This window comes from Callorhinus ursinus, unplaced genomic scaffold (assembly GCF_003265705.2).
Source record: "Callorhinus ursinus isolate GAN/ISIS: 27379988/994484 unplaced genomic scaffold, GSC_fseal_2.0 scaffold71, whole genome shotgun sequence".
NCBI lineage: Eukaryota > Metazoa > Chordata > Mammalia > Carnivora > Otariidae > Callorhinus > Callorhinus ursinus.
Window position 1 is genome coordinate 1,179,153 of NW_027397133.1, and position 13,042 is coordinate 1,192,194.

The 13,042-nt window shown below is 50.6% G+C and overlaps 1 protein-coding gene across 5 annotated transcripts in view; it reads right to left on the bottom strand.

Moving 5' to 3' along the window:
* Window positions 1–13,042, bottom strand: part of MYH14 (myosin heavy chain 14) — a 95,658-nt gene that overhangs the window by 13,664 nt on the left and 68,952 nt on the right. For all 5 annotated transcript variants that reach the window (XM_025849784.2, XM_025849783.2, XM_073886405.1 and 2 more), the window contains 8 exons: window positions 12,745–12,951; window positions 10,856–10,960; window positions 10,616–10,768; window positions 9,141–9,389; window positions 5,185–5,397; window positions 2,716–2,928; window positions 1,691–1,852; window positions 73–201 (listed from right to left, as the gene is read on the bottom strand). In XM_025849784.2, the coding sequence (XP_025705569.2) occupies window positions 73–201; window positions 1,691–1,852; window positions 2,716–2,928; window positions 5,185–5,397; window positions 9,141–9,389; window positions 10,616–10,768; window positions 10,856–10,960; window positions 12,745–12,951 (1,431 nt within the window). The remainder of the gene's footprint in view (window positions 1–72; window positions 202–1,690; window positions 1,853–2,715; window positions 2,929–5,184; window positions 5,398–9,140; window positions 9,390–10,615; window positions 10,769–10,855; window positions 10,961–12,744; window positions 12,952–13,042) is intronic.

A 13,042-nucleotide genomic window follows, 5' to 3' on the forward strand; every position in this document is an offset into this window, starting at 1 on the left:
CCCCCCCCCCCAACGCCTCCAATCCCCAGGGCCCCGCCCCCCCTTCCAGGGCCCTGCCCATTCTGGCATTACCTCCTGCAGTCGCAGCACCTCCGCCTCCAGCGCCTTGAGGCGCTTCTCATTCTCCCGGTTCTGGGTAAAGATTTCCTCCCGGGAGCTGCGCGACTCTTCCACCTCCCGCCACAGCTCCTTCATCTGGGCCTGGGCGGAATGAAGCAAGTGAGCGGGTGCAGCCTGATCGTGACTCACGGGGAAGCCCCTCCCCTCGCCTCAGCCCTGCGGGGACTTCCCAGCTCCCCGAGAGCAAGCAAAGCCCTGCAGCCCGCCCCAGCCCCTGGCTCTGTGACCTTGGACCAGCCCCTCCCGCTCTCTGGGCTTCGGCTACCTCCAATTTAAAAAAAGTAATACCTTAAAACTAAAATAAGCGTGAAATGGGTGTAGTATCTGGACTCTGCAGTAATAATAATGCTGGCGCACACTTACTGATCATTTACCGTGGGGCCAGGCTCTGTTATACACACGTACTGACTCCCTTCATCCTCACAACTCCAGCTGGTGGGGACTAGTTTCCTCCCCAGTGTAGACACGGAACAACGGAGGCACAGAGAGGCTCAGCAACGAGCCAAGTGTGCTAAATGGCAGAGTCAGCACTTGAACCCAGGCCATCTGGCCCCAGGGTTTCCACTTCTAGTCACTTTGCTATGCGGCCACACCACTGAGTGTGTAAAGAAGTCAGCGTAAGACTTTTCAATGGCGCTTAAAGAAAAATAAAACACAAACTTGATGCCTATCACCATTAAAAAAAACTGTAGAGAAGTCAGTGAGGACAGTACTGGGTTTGGTACTAGCAGGACAATCATCATCGCAGTTATGAATATTATTACTTGCTTGATAATAACAGCTTTTTAGTGCAGGCGCCTTCTCTCAGGGGTGACGTAGTGGGAAATTTTTACTTTTTGGAGAGGGATCTTTCTGTCCTAGCGCTGCCCAATGGGGAGATACTGCAAGGACATGTGTTGTTTTACATTTTCAAGTAGCCCCATTAGAAAGGTAAAAAGAAATGGGTGAAAGTAGTTTGAACAGTGTATTTTTATTTAGCCTGACATATACAAAATGTTATTATTTCCATTTATAATCACTATAAAGGTTATTGAGATATTTTACTTTTTTTTTTTTTTTTGGTCATAAGTCTTCAGAATCCAGCATGTAATTAGGATCTCAGCCCCACCGAACCTTAGATGCCCAACAGCCACATGGGGCTGGTACCCACTGTATCAGACAGTCCAGTTCTATACTTTTTTATTTAAAAAACAATTAAGACTTTACACGGACACATTATTATCACCAAAAAAAAATTTTTTTAAGTAATCGCTACTCCTAACCCGGGGCTCGAACTCATGACCCCAAGATCAAGAGTCGCATGCTCCAGCGACTGAGCCAGCCAGGCAACCCCCCTCCCAATCTTTTTTAAACAACCAGATATAACTTTGATATTAGGGGAGGAACCCTAAGGCATTTACGTTTCAAAAATTAAATAGAATGAAGAAACTGGACTTTAAGCTAAGCATTTTAAGTAAAGGAAATAAAAAATATAAAAAGCGAGTGAACCTTTGGCACATGGATGTTTACAGAGCGGCAGCTCGCGCGGTCGAAGGGGCCGACTGGCAGGGGGCTTAAGCCCCACCCCTACCTGCATCTTGCGGAGCTGCTTCACCGCCTCCTCCTTGCCCTGCGCGGCGGCCGAGTTCCGGGCTCTCAAGTCCTCCAGCTCCGCCTCCAGCTTCTGGCGGGCGGCCACGGCCAGGGCGCGCTGCTTGCGTTCCTCGTCCCGATCCACCTCCGCATCCCTCAGCTGCGGGGAGGCCGGGAGGGGCAGGCTCAGGGGGCGGGAGGCCCAGGCTCCCTCTACATGCTAGTGACCTGGCCTGGCACCCGCCAGCCCCTGTCCGGGCCACCAGCGCCTTTCCTCCTGCGCTCTTGCTTCTCTACACCCCAAACGGATCCCGGATCCTCGTCCCCAAAGCCCAAGGCTCTTACCCTTCCGGAGCCCCCTTTACTCCAGCCTCTGCTCTGCTCGCATGTGTCCCCTCCAGCCCATTTCTGCACAGCTCCAGAGGCTCCTTGTACACTCACGGCTGCCCTGCCCCTCCCATGCTCAGCACCCAGCTCGAGCCGGCGGCAGAGCACCTGAAGTCCCCCCACTGGAGTCATGAAATGGATGTTGCCAACCACAGGGAGAGGGGAATGAGTAAATGAACCAGGGAGGAAGGCTGTGGATGAAGGGGTGTAGAGGCGCTGGTCCTTGAGCGATGGAGGAGCGCTTGGGCAGGCTGGGGGGGGGGGGGGGGGGGGGGGGGGGGCGAGGAAGTTTCTGGAAAGGGGGTAGCTGGGCGGATGGAGGAGAGGCTGGATTAAAGCGTTGGTTCGTGGAGAGGTTGTGTGTGGGTGGGGGGCTGTGTGGGTACCCAGGTAGATGCTGGGTGAATGGTCTGGTGATGATGTCCGATAGGGTATGTCAGTCTGTCAATGGGACATGCCCGCGGATTCACGGGTGATGCTGGGTGAATGGGCTGGGGAGCAGGAGGGCCCTGCGAAGCAACACTGAGCAGCAGGTAGGTGAGTGAGACTTTCTTGGCCCCTCTTTTTAGCGTGAAGGCAGCAGAGCCCTCCCAGCCGGATGGGCGCCCTCCGGCCTCCAGCCCGGTCTGCCGGTACCTGCTTGGCCAGCTGCCTCCGCCTCTCCTCGCCAGCCTCATCTCGGCTCTGCAGGTCACGCTCGTGCTGTGCCTTGAGAGCCTGCAGGGTCACTTCCAAGCGCAGCTTGGCGTCCTCGGCTGCCGTCAGCTCGTCCTCCAGCTCCGTCACCTGCGCTTGCAGGTCGCTGGCTATCTGTTCTGCCGCCCGGCGGGATCGCTCCTGCTCATGCGCCTGGAGGGGAGGCGAGGGTGAGCCCTGGGCTCCTGGGGCACAGGGAGGGGGAGGCCAGGATCCTAGATCTATCCTAGGACAGTGTGAGGGAAGCTTTGATGGCCAAGGTGATGTGCACATTCTGGTTTGCTCATTCATTCACCATCTCCCCGGCAGCTAGTTACTGGGTGTCTCATTCTGCATCACCCTAAAACATTTCATTAATAACCTCTGCGTGCAAGTTCTGTTATCCAAAGCCCTTGAGATCCAGTGTTTGTTACGCCAGCTCTCATTCACGGTGGATTATTTCCTTGTGGGTTTTGAGATTTTTGCATCGTGAGCTCACTTCACTAAGGGGCTTCAGGTTTGGGAACATCCTGTGTGGACATGCGTTGAAGGGATGTTGCCCCAGACTCGAGTGTTGATTTGTGCTGGACGCCCCCACCAGATTAGGGCCATCCCACTCTCTCCTGCGATTTTTTTTTCTCAGCCCTTCCAGGGAGGTGTAAATTAAATCCCAAACACCCTGTGAAGGCAGATCTGGGCTTATAAATTTTGAGGCACCCTCTCCCCCATCATGCCTCTCCTTTAACTGTCACCTTCTAAAAAAGTGTTCCTTGGCCTGTCGGGGCCTCTCTGTTACCCATGCCGCTGGCCCTGAGCCCCTCCCCAACCCAGCCTTAGTCACAATGGTTATTTAACATGAGCTTATGTGTCTTTTTATGCAACGCCCGCCCCCACAGTGCACTGTGAGTTCCACAGGGGCAGAGGGACCCTATCTACCTGTCACTACTGCCCAAAGAACCTCATGGAAATTCTCATCAGGGACAGGGTCTACTTTCTGCCCTCAGAAGAGGCCAACAGGTTTCCCCTCCTATTTGGCACCTGCCAATCAGTTTTATTTGCTGGAAGGAATTCAACTTTCTCCCATCAACATCCTATTTCCCACAAAGTAGGCCTTTGGAGTCACCATGTATAACTTGGCCGTTTTCCCAAAGGAGAGACCTTAGTAGTCTGAGTATGAGCTGGATTTTGGCTCTAGAGCGCCTGGGGCTGTGGGCCAAGGTACGTCACGGGGCTTAGGGGGTTCTCTCCAGGCTTGGCTAAATGCTCCATCAGATCTACACTGGAGCGTGTGGAAAAGATAAAGTCCTTCTCCATTGTACCCATGGGAGTACGCTGTTGGCAATAGGGAAGGACATCCGGAGAGTGTCTGCCCAGGGCCTCCCTGAACCACGTCTTCTGTCAGTGCCTCCCCTCACCAGTCAGGGGGGCTGGTGTCCCTGGGCCTGTCCTTGCTGCTGCTCCATAAGTATATTTGTTGGACAAACTAAGGAAGGATGGAACGGAGGGTATGATGGACCTTCCAGAAGGGCTGGGATGCTGGCTGGGTGAGTGGGGACTGGGGACAGGCCTAGGGGACTCCTCACTGGCCCTGCGGAGAGCCTGTATGTGCTAGGTAGGTTTGGGGGTGGCAAGGTGGGATGTCTTCACACTGGGTATGTGGTGTGTGTGAGGGGATGCACGTGTGTGTATGGTGTGAGGGGATGTGTGTGTGTGTGCAGGGTGTGTGTGCGGATATGTGTGTGTGTGGTGTGTATAGTGTGTGTGAAGGGATGTATGTGTGTGTGCGGTGTGTGAGGGGATGTGTATGTGTGCAGTGTGCGTGTGGTGTGTGAAGGGATATATGTGTATGTGGTGTGTGCAAGGGGATGTATGTGTGTGGTGTGTGTGTGGTGTGTGTGAGGGGATATGTGTGTGAGGGGATATGTGTGTGTGTGTGCGGTGTGTGTCTATGTGTGGTGTGCAGTGTGTGCGGTGTGTGCATGTGCACATAGTCATGTTTGGGGTGTGGTTCTCAGGCTGTATGTTGCGGTAAATTCTCTTCACCTGCTCTGACTATTCATACACACATACGATGAGTGGTTCTCATGCTCTGTGTACATATGAATGGGTGTGTTCTCTGGAAGATTCTCCTGTTCTGTGTATCTGTATGTGAACATGCATGTTGATGAACGGTTTTCCTTACTTCCTGCATGTGTAAATACATGTGTTTGGTGGAAGATTCTCCTCACACTCTGTGTATGTTATGGCAGCACGTAGGCCTGGTCAGCAGCTCTCCCCCCATTCTGTGCTGGGCATGAACATGTAACTTTGGTGGCTGATGCTCTTCATGTTCCATGCACGAGAGCACGCACGTGTGTATGTGCCGCCCAACATCAGGTGTGCATGCAGTGGCCCGCATGTGCGTCTTGGGGTGTGGGGGCCCCTGCTCACGGTCTTGCCGGCATCATCCTTGCTGCTCAGCAGGGCTTCCATCTCTGCCCGCAGGGCCCGGTTCTGCCGCTCTAGCTCCTCACGTGCTTCCTGCTCCTCCTCCAGCGCCCGAGTCAGTGACAGGGCCCGAGCCTCGCGCTCCCGGCCCTCCGCCTCGACCCGCTCACGTTCCTCCACCGCCCGCAGTACAGCTGCCTTCTCCTCTGCCAGGAGCTTCCGGGTTGAGGGAGATGGGGTGGGGGAAACAGATTAGCTGAAAGGAGTGTACAAGTGGATGGGAAAGAGGGAGCAGCCAGGGACAGAGAGAGAGAGGGAGACAAAGGCAAAGACACAAGAGGGAGGTAGAAGAATTAAAGTTGCAACTGTGTCCCAGACCAGCCCAACTCCTGAGTGGATCAAACTGATGAGCCCCTCACTCTAGAAACCCAAAAGAGGAAAGGTTATTTCTTCCTCCTGGGGTAGTGGTAAAAAAACATGTACATAATTTTTAAAAATGTACTTCAACCTTTGCTGTTTTTTAAGACACAGAAATTAGCAATAATAAAACTTTCAAGACCTGCCAAGAGGGAAGAGAACGGGGCTCATGGTCAAGAGAAAAACCAGTCCATGGAAACAGACCAACAGATGACCTCCACACTGGGATCATCACACAAGGACTTTAACAATGACTAGTAAACTTCAGAACCAGATGGATACAGTGGGTGAAGACCCAAGGTTATTGCAGGAGGGATTTGAAACTAAAACAGAACCAATTAGAGAGGCCAGGACTGAAAAGCATGATATCTGAAATCAAAAAGTCATTGGAGGAAACCGAAAGCAGACTTGACACATCAGAAGAACCAGTAAACCCGAAAGCAGGTTGATAGACATGATCTAAATAGAGAGGGAGAAAAAAAAAAAAGGAAAAGAAAAAGACTAAAAAAATTAACAGAGCTATAACAACATGCAAGGCAGTATCAAGCAGTCAAACACACAGGTATCTGGAGTCCCACAGGAAAGGGGGAAAAAAAGGAAAGGAAGATATGAAACTGTCTTCATTCATAGAAAACAGGGTCACTAATGTAGAAAATCCAATGAAATCTATAAAAAAATCTGCTAACACTAAGTGAGTTTAGCTAATAAATTGTAGGATACAAGATCAATACATAAAAACCGATTGTATTTCTATATACTGGCAATCAGAAACTGAAATAAAAACCAGAACCACTTAATTTAAGCAATCCCTGTACCCAGTGCGGGGCTCGAACTCATGATCCAGGGATCAAGAGTTGCATGCTCTTCTGACTAAGCCAGCCAGGCGCCAAAACCAGAACCACTTAAAACAGCTTCGACGATATGAAATGGTTGGAAATAAATCTGATGAAAGATGTACACTGAAAAGTACAAAAAGGGGGCGCCTGGACGGCTTGGTTGGTTAAGTGTCTGCCTTCAGCTCAGGGCATGATCCCGGGGTCCTGGGATCCAGCGCCGAGTCGGGCTCTCTGCTCAGCGGGAAGCCTGCTTCTCTCCCTCTCCCTCTGCCTGCCGCTCCCCCTGCTTGTGATCTCTCCCCCCTCTCTCTGTCAAATAAATAAATAAATGAATAATTTTTAAAAAGTACAAAAAGTAAAGGAGATCTAAATAAATGGGCACATGTACCACGTCCCTAGGCGAGAAAACTCAGTATTATTAGGATATCAGTTCTTCCCAGATTAATCTGTAGATTTAACACACTCCCAGATCAAGAGGATTTTCTTTCTGTGTGTGGAAACTGACAAACAGATTCTAAAATACATGCGGAAATGCGAAGGACCTGAAAGAAGCAAAACAACTTTGAAAAAGAAGAAAAGATTGGACAACTGGTGCTACCTGATTTTTAATATCAATGCAAGAATGAGTCAGTAAAGAAAGTCTTTTCAGCAGTATTTGCACAATTCAACAGCCATGTATAAAAAATCAATTTGGAGCCATGAGAGCACAATATAAACAAATTAACCCAAACTGGATCACAGACCTAAATATAAAACTGCAAAGTAGAAAACTTCTGGAAAAAAAATATAGGAAATCTCTGTGACCTTGGGTTAGACAAAGTCTCCTCAGACACAACACTAAAAAGCACAGCCCACCAAGTGACAAATTAATAAACAGGACTTCATCAAAATTCAAACCTCCTGCTCTTTGAAAGACTCTATGAAGAGCAAAAAGTCAAGCTGCAGACTGGATGAAAATAGATGCAAAGCAATATATCTGGTAAAGAACTTGTATTCACCATATATAAAGAACTTTCACAATTCAATAATAAAAGAAACAACCCCCACCCCCAAAACAAAACAAAAAAAAGGAAACAACCCAATTTTTAAAAAATGGGCAGAAAATTTGAACAGATACTTCACCAAAGAGGTATACAGAGCAAATAAGCACATGAAAGATGCTCGATGTCACTGCTCATTAGGGAAATGTGAAGTCAAACCACCACATCCTATTAGAAAGACTAAGGTTTTATTCATAATAGCCCCAAACTAGAAACCACTCAAATGTTCATCAACAAGTTAATGGTTTTCAAAATGTGTTCTATCGATACAGGAATAATACTCAGCAATAAAAAAAAAGGAATAAATAATTACTAAAAAAATTTTTGTTTTATTAAGTTATCTCTATGTCCAACGTTGGGCTCGAACTCACGACCCCAAAATCAAGAGTCACATGCTCGACCAATGGAGCCAGGCAGGTGCCCTGAGGAATGAATTATTAATCCATGCAAAAACATGAATGAATCTCAAAATAATTCTGAGTGAAAGAAGCCAATCAAAAAAAATTTATATGAGAAAAATTTATATAAAATTCTAAGAGAAACAAAGAGAGCCTTGATAATCGATGGTACAGTAGTAAGCGGTCAAACATACATGTGTTTGGAGTCTGAAAAGAAGAGGAAAGAGAGAATGGAGCAGAAAAGATATTTAAAGAAATAATGGCCAAAAATTCCACATTTGATCAAAAACATGAACCACAGCTGTGGGATAAATACAAAAGCCCACAGCTGCATATATCACAAACTGCTAAAAACCAAAGATAAAGAGAAAAAATTTAAACCAGACAGGAAAACATAGATCCCCTACAAAGACACAGGATTTGAATGATTGCTAACTTTTCATCTGAAACAATGGAGGCCACAGAAAATGGAATGACCTCTTCAAAGCGCTTAAAGCATAAACTGTTTGCCTAGAATTCAAGAGCCAATGATATATCCTTCAAAAATGAAGACAAAATAATGACTCTCCCATTTTCTAGATGAAGAAAATAAGGCACAGAGAGGTTGGGCAATTCATCCAAGCCATACAGCCAGAAGGGGCCAAGCTGGGATGTGAACCTCAGGATTGCCTGATCTTAATGCTGTAGGGTCCTATGATTTCTATTTCATCCTCAGATTGCCAGATGCTTAAGATTATCCCCATTTCCCAGATAGGCAAACTGAGGCTAAAATGGGAAAAGCAGATTGCCTGAGGTACACAGTGAGTCAGCAGGAGGAGCAAGATGTGTTATTTCATTTATTCCTCATCAGTACACTCTGGTGCACCTTCAGGATATCTTGTGGAGTAAGAGTAGGTACGACCAGGACACCTGGGTGGTTCAGTCAGTTAAGCCTCCGACTCTTGCTTTTGGCTCAGGTCACAATCTCAGGGTCGAGGGATCAAGCCCTGCGTCAGGCTCTGTGCTGAGCGTGGAGCCTGAGGTTCTCTCTCTCCCTCTCCCTCTCCCTCTGCCGCTCCCCCTTCTCACACATGAATACCCCGCCCAGTGGGTACTACCAATAATTATTTTGGGACAAGAGACATAAACCAGGATGGATGCGGGGCCTATTTGACAGAGGCTTAGAGGGAAGAAGCATCTTGACCGATGGTCCCCCCAAGTTCACAGCTGAGCCTCAGAAGCGCAACAGAGCACCCGCACTTCCCACCTGGGAACCTGAGGCGCCCCACCTGGTCGAACTTGCGCTGCTTCTTCTCCAGCGTGCTCACGAGCTGCCGCTGCTGCTCCAGGTCCATGATGGCATCGTCCAACTCCTGCCCCAGCTGCCGGCGGCCCCGCTCCAGCCGCTCCACCGCCTCGGTCTTTTCTGCCAGGCGCTGGGCCAGGGCCTCGGCCTCGCGGGCTGCCCGGCGCCGCGCCTCCTCCCCAGCTTCTAGTGCCCCCGCCTCCTCCTCCTGGCGCCTCCGCCACTCTGACAGCTGGGGAGTGGGGTGGGAGGAGAGGGTGGGTGGCAGTCATGGCTGCGACCAAGGCGTGACCTGGTAGTGCCCCACTTCCCAGGGGAGGAGACTGAGGCTGGAGGAGGAAGTGACTTGCTGCACTGGGTTCTTCTGCCTTGGAGTAGGGTTGAGGTTGGGAGTTGTGTGAACCTCAGCTTCTCCAGGAGATGAAAATTACTCCCACGGGGACCCAGAAGATGAATCAGACCTGGACTCCACCCTGGGGAACCTCCCTTGATGGGGGGGGAGACTGAGCATCACGGCCAGGAGGGTGGAGGCTAAGGTAGGAGAAGCATGGGAGCCGTGGGTGCCCACAGGAGGAATTTAGAATCTGTTTAGAACATTCAAGAGAGACTTCCTGGAGGAGCGGGCATTCGAGATGGATCCTGAAGTATGCATAGGAGTCGGCCAGTTGAATAAGGATATTTACAGGCGTGCATTCAGGACTCATTCGTTCAACAAGCATTTCTCCAGGCCTCCTATATGTTAGGCTCTATGTTGGCCTGTGCTGAAGACAAAGATCTAACTCTGAGAGGGTCCCGCTTTCAAGGAGCTCCCATTCTGGTGGGGGGACCCAAGGGCAGAGACAGTTCCAGCCCAAGGTGACTGGAATGGGGATGAGGAGAAAAAAGGGTGTGGGAGCTCAGAGTGGGGCGGTGAGGGATCTCCCACAACAGGAGAGGCTGATATTGAGTCCTGAAGAATGAAAAGGGTTTCTCGTATGAAGTGGAAAAGGAGGTGAGAAATAACACAGCTAAAGACATGGAAGGGCCAGCAAAGGCAGGGCTGAGAGGCACAGGCTCTATCCTGGGGGCACGGGGAGCCAGGGAGAGCGGTGAGCAGGAGAGGAGCAGAGGCAGCTCTGTGGTAGAAAGACCGCCTGGAGGATGAGCTGGAAGGGGAGAAACTGGAGGCAGGGAGGTCTGAAGGGAGGCTGAGACGAGGATCCAGGCGACAGAGGATGAGGCCTGAGCAGGTCTAGGTCTGTGTAGATGCAGAGCAGGGGGGAAAGAGAATCGGGGGAGGAGGGGTGGGCTCTGCACTGACAGGCTGTGGGCTGAGGGAGAGTCAGAGATGAGAATGGGGGTCTCCTGGGTGTCTGGCCTAGGACCAGGTGGGCAGTGGGGCCATCCCTGAGCTGGAGAACCCAGGAGGAGCGGGTTGGGACCGGAGGCCCCTCGAGGTCGCCCTCCGGGGCTGCTCACCTGGGCCTGGGCAGTCTGCAGCTCGCGGCCTGCCCGCTCCCTGGCGGCCCCCTCCTCCTCCAGCTGCTCCCGCAGCCCGGCCACCTCAGCCTCCAGGGCTCGCGCCCTTGACCCCAAGGCCAGCTTCGCCCTGTTCTCCTCCTGCAGCATCTCCTGCAGATGATGGGGAAAACGGAAGTCAGGTGAGGGCAGAGGGTGGGGAGGCACGGGGAGCGGGGTGGGGAGGGGGGCTGGCCTCACCTGGGCGTCGTGTAGCTGGGCCTCCGAGCTGCTCAGCTCCTTGCTCAGCCGAATGGCTCTGGACTCGGCCTCACTCAGGGCCCCAGACACGTTCTCCAGTTCGGCCTGCGGGGAAGGGGCACCTTCCAATGGCGGCTTCCACCCGGTTGACCCCAGCCGCTCCTCCCCCTCAAATCCCCGCTACACTGGGCTGGTGATGATGATGTCAAGTGGGGTAGCTGCTGGGGAAACCAGCCTGGTGGTTCCTCAAACAGTTAAACGCAGAGATTCCATAAGGCCCTCACTCTCCAAGGGAAGGAAGCCTACTGGTTTCACACACCAACAGTGCTACTCCCAGTTTACATAAAGGGAAGCTGAGGCACAAAAAGGTTACAAAATTTGCCCAAGATGACACAGCTACCTGAGGTAAGACTGAGCCAGGCAGTCTGGCTCTACAGCTGTGTTGTCCAAAATAGTAGCCACCAGCCATACGTGGCTACATAAATTTAAAAACTAAAATTAAATAAAAGTAAAAATCCATCTCCTCAGCTTTGCTCCCTACATTTTGAGTGTTCAGTGGCCAAGTGGATCTGATCGTGCAAATACAGAACATTTCCATCACTAAAGAAACTTCTAGTGCTGCCTGGAACTCTTGCTATCAGCCACCAAACTCTACTTCTGGTGTCACTCTTATGTGTGTGATATGTAAAACATTTAGTACAGTGACCACTAGGTAGCGTGATTCCACTTGGGGCAGATCCTGGCTGCCCCCACAAATCCACTCTTCCCTGGTCCCACTATGACAGTCTAGTCACTAGGCCTGTGGCTAGTGAAACTACATTTCCCAGCCTCCCTTGCAGCTAGCTGTGGTCACGTGATTATGTGACGGCCCATGGAATATAAGCAAAGGGATGTATGCACATTTTGTCACTCCCTCTCTTTTTCTTCCTAAACAGAAGCACGGATGTGCCCATAATCCAGATTTGATTCTGAAGATGAGGGCAATGCTCTCAGGGACAGTGGCATGACAAGACCAAGGAACCCGGATCTTAAGTGACCTTGTGGAGCACAGTATCCTGCCGGCCTCCACTGCTTACCCTGAGTCTTTCTCGGGAGGGAAAGACACACGTCTTTTACTTAAGCTGATGGATTCTGGGGTGCCTTTGTTATATAGTAGTTTAGCTTTTACCCTAATACAGCATTTTAATCTGGAAACGAACTGTAATGGTGTTTTCCCCTGGAGGAATTGGACAACTAAAAATCATTCCTCCTGGGGCCCTTGGCTGACCTAGCTGGTTGAGCATTCGACTCGATCTCGGGTTTGTGAGTTCGAGCCCTGCACTGGGTGTAGAGATTACTTAAAAATAAATTATTTTTTAAAATTATTTTTTAAAAAGTCATGTTTTCCTTCATTTTTTACTGCTTCTTTGTATTCTTAGTAACGCATAAGTATCAGCCATTTAAAGAAACACAATAAAATTAAAATGTAAAAGTCCACATTTCTTTTAACCGTCACAGTATGATATCATCCCCACACAGTTCCATGTGTCCAAACGGGGCTTTTCTCATCAGAATACAGATTATTTAAGGCTCCTCAGAGGGTGAGGGGTCATGGTAGGGTTAAGAGCTATAGCGTCAGGCATGCCTGGGTTCGAGTTTTGGCTCTGAGGGATCTTAGATGATCAGCCTCACCTCCCTGGGCCTCGGTTTCCTCAGATGTGAAAGGGGAACAATATTAGGAGAGTCAGGAAGATTTAATGAAATACATAGGATAGTTGATATAAAGTAATTGCTCACCGAATCCCAGCTATTCGTGTGTGATCATGCTGGAAGAGTTTGAAAGGACCACAGGGCTGCTGTGGACCAAAGAGAAGCCCACACAGGGTCCCTGCCCTGGCCGCCCCACTCACCTGGACTCGCTGAAGCTTCTCGGTAGCCTCCGCTCGAGCCCGCTCCCCGTCACCAGCCCGGCCCTGCACCTCCTGCAGCTGGGACTCCAGGCGGCGTCTCCGCTGCTCGCCCTCATGACGTGAGGCCTGCAGGCTGCTCAGCTCCGACCGCAGCTCAGACACTTCGGTCTCCAGGGCCAACCGGGTCTTCTCCCAGGTACCTTTGCTCTGGCAAGGGAGAGAGACAAGTAAAGATTTATGCCTCCTCCCTCAACCGGACTGGGCACCCTCCTGCCTCAGGGCCTTGGCACTGGCTATT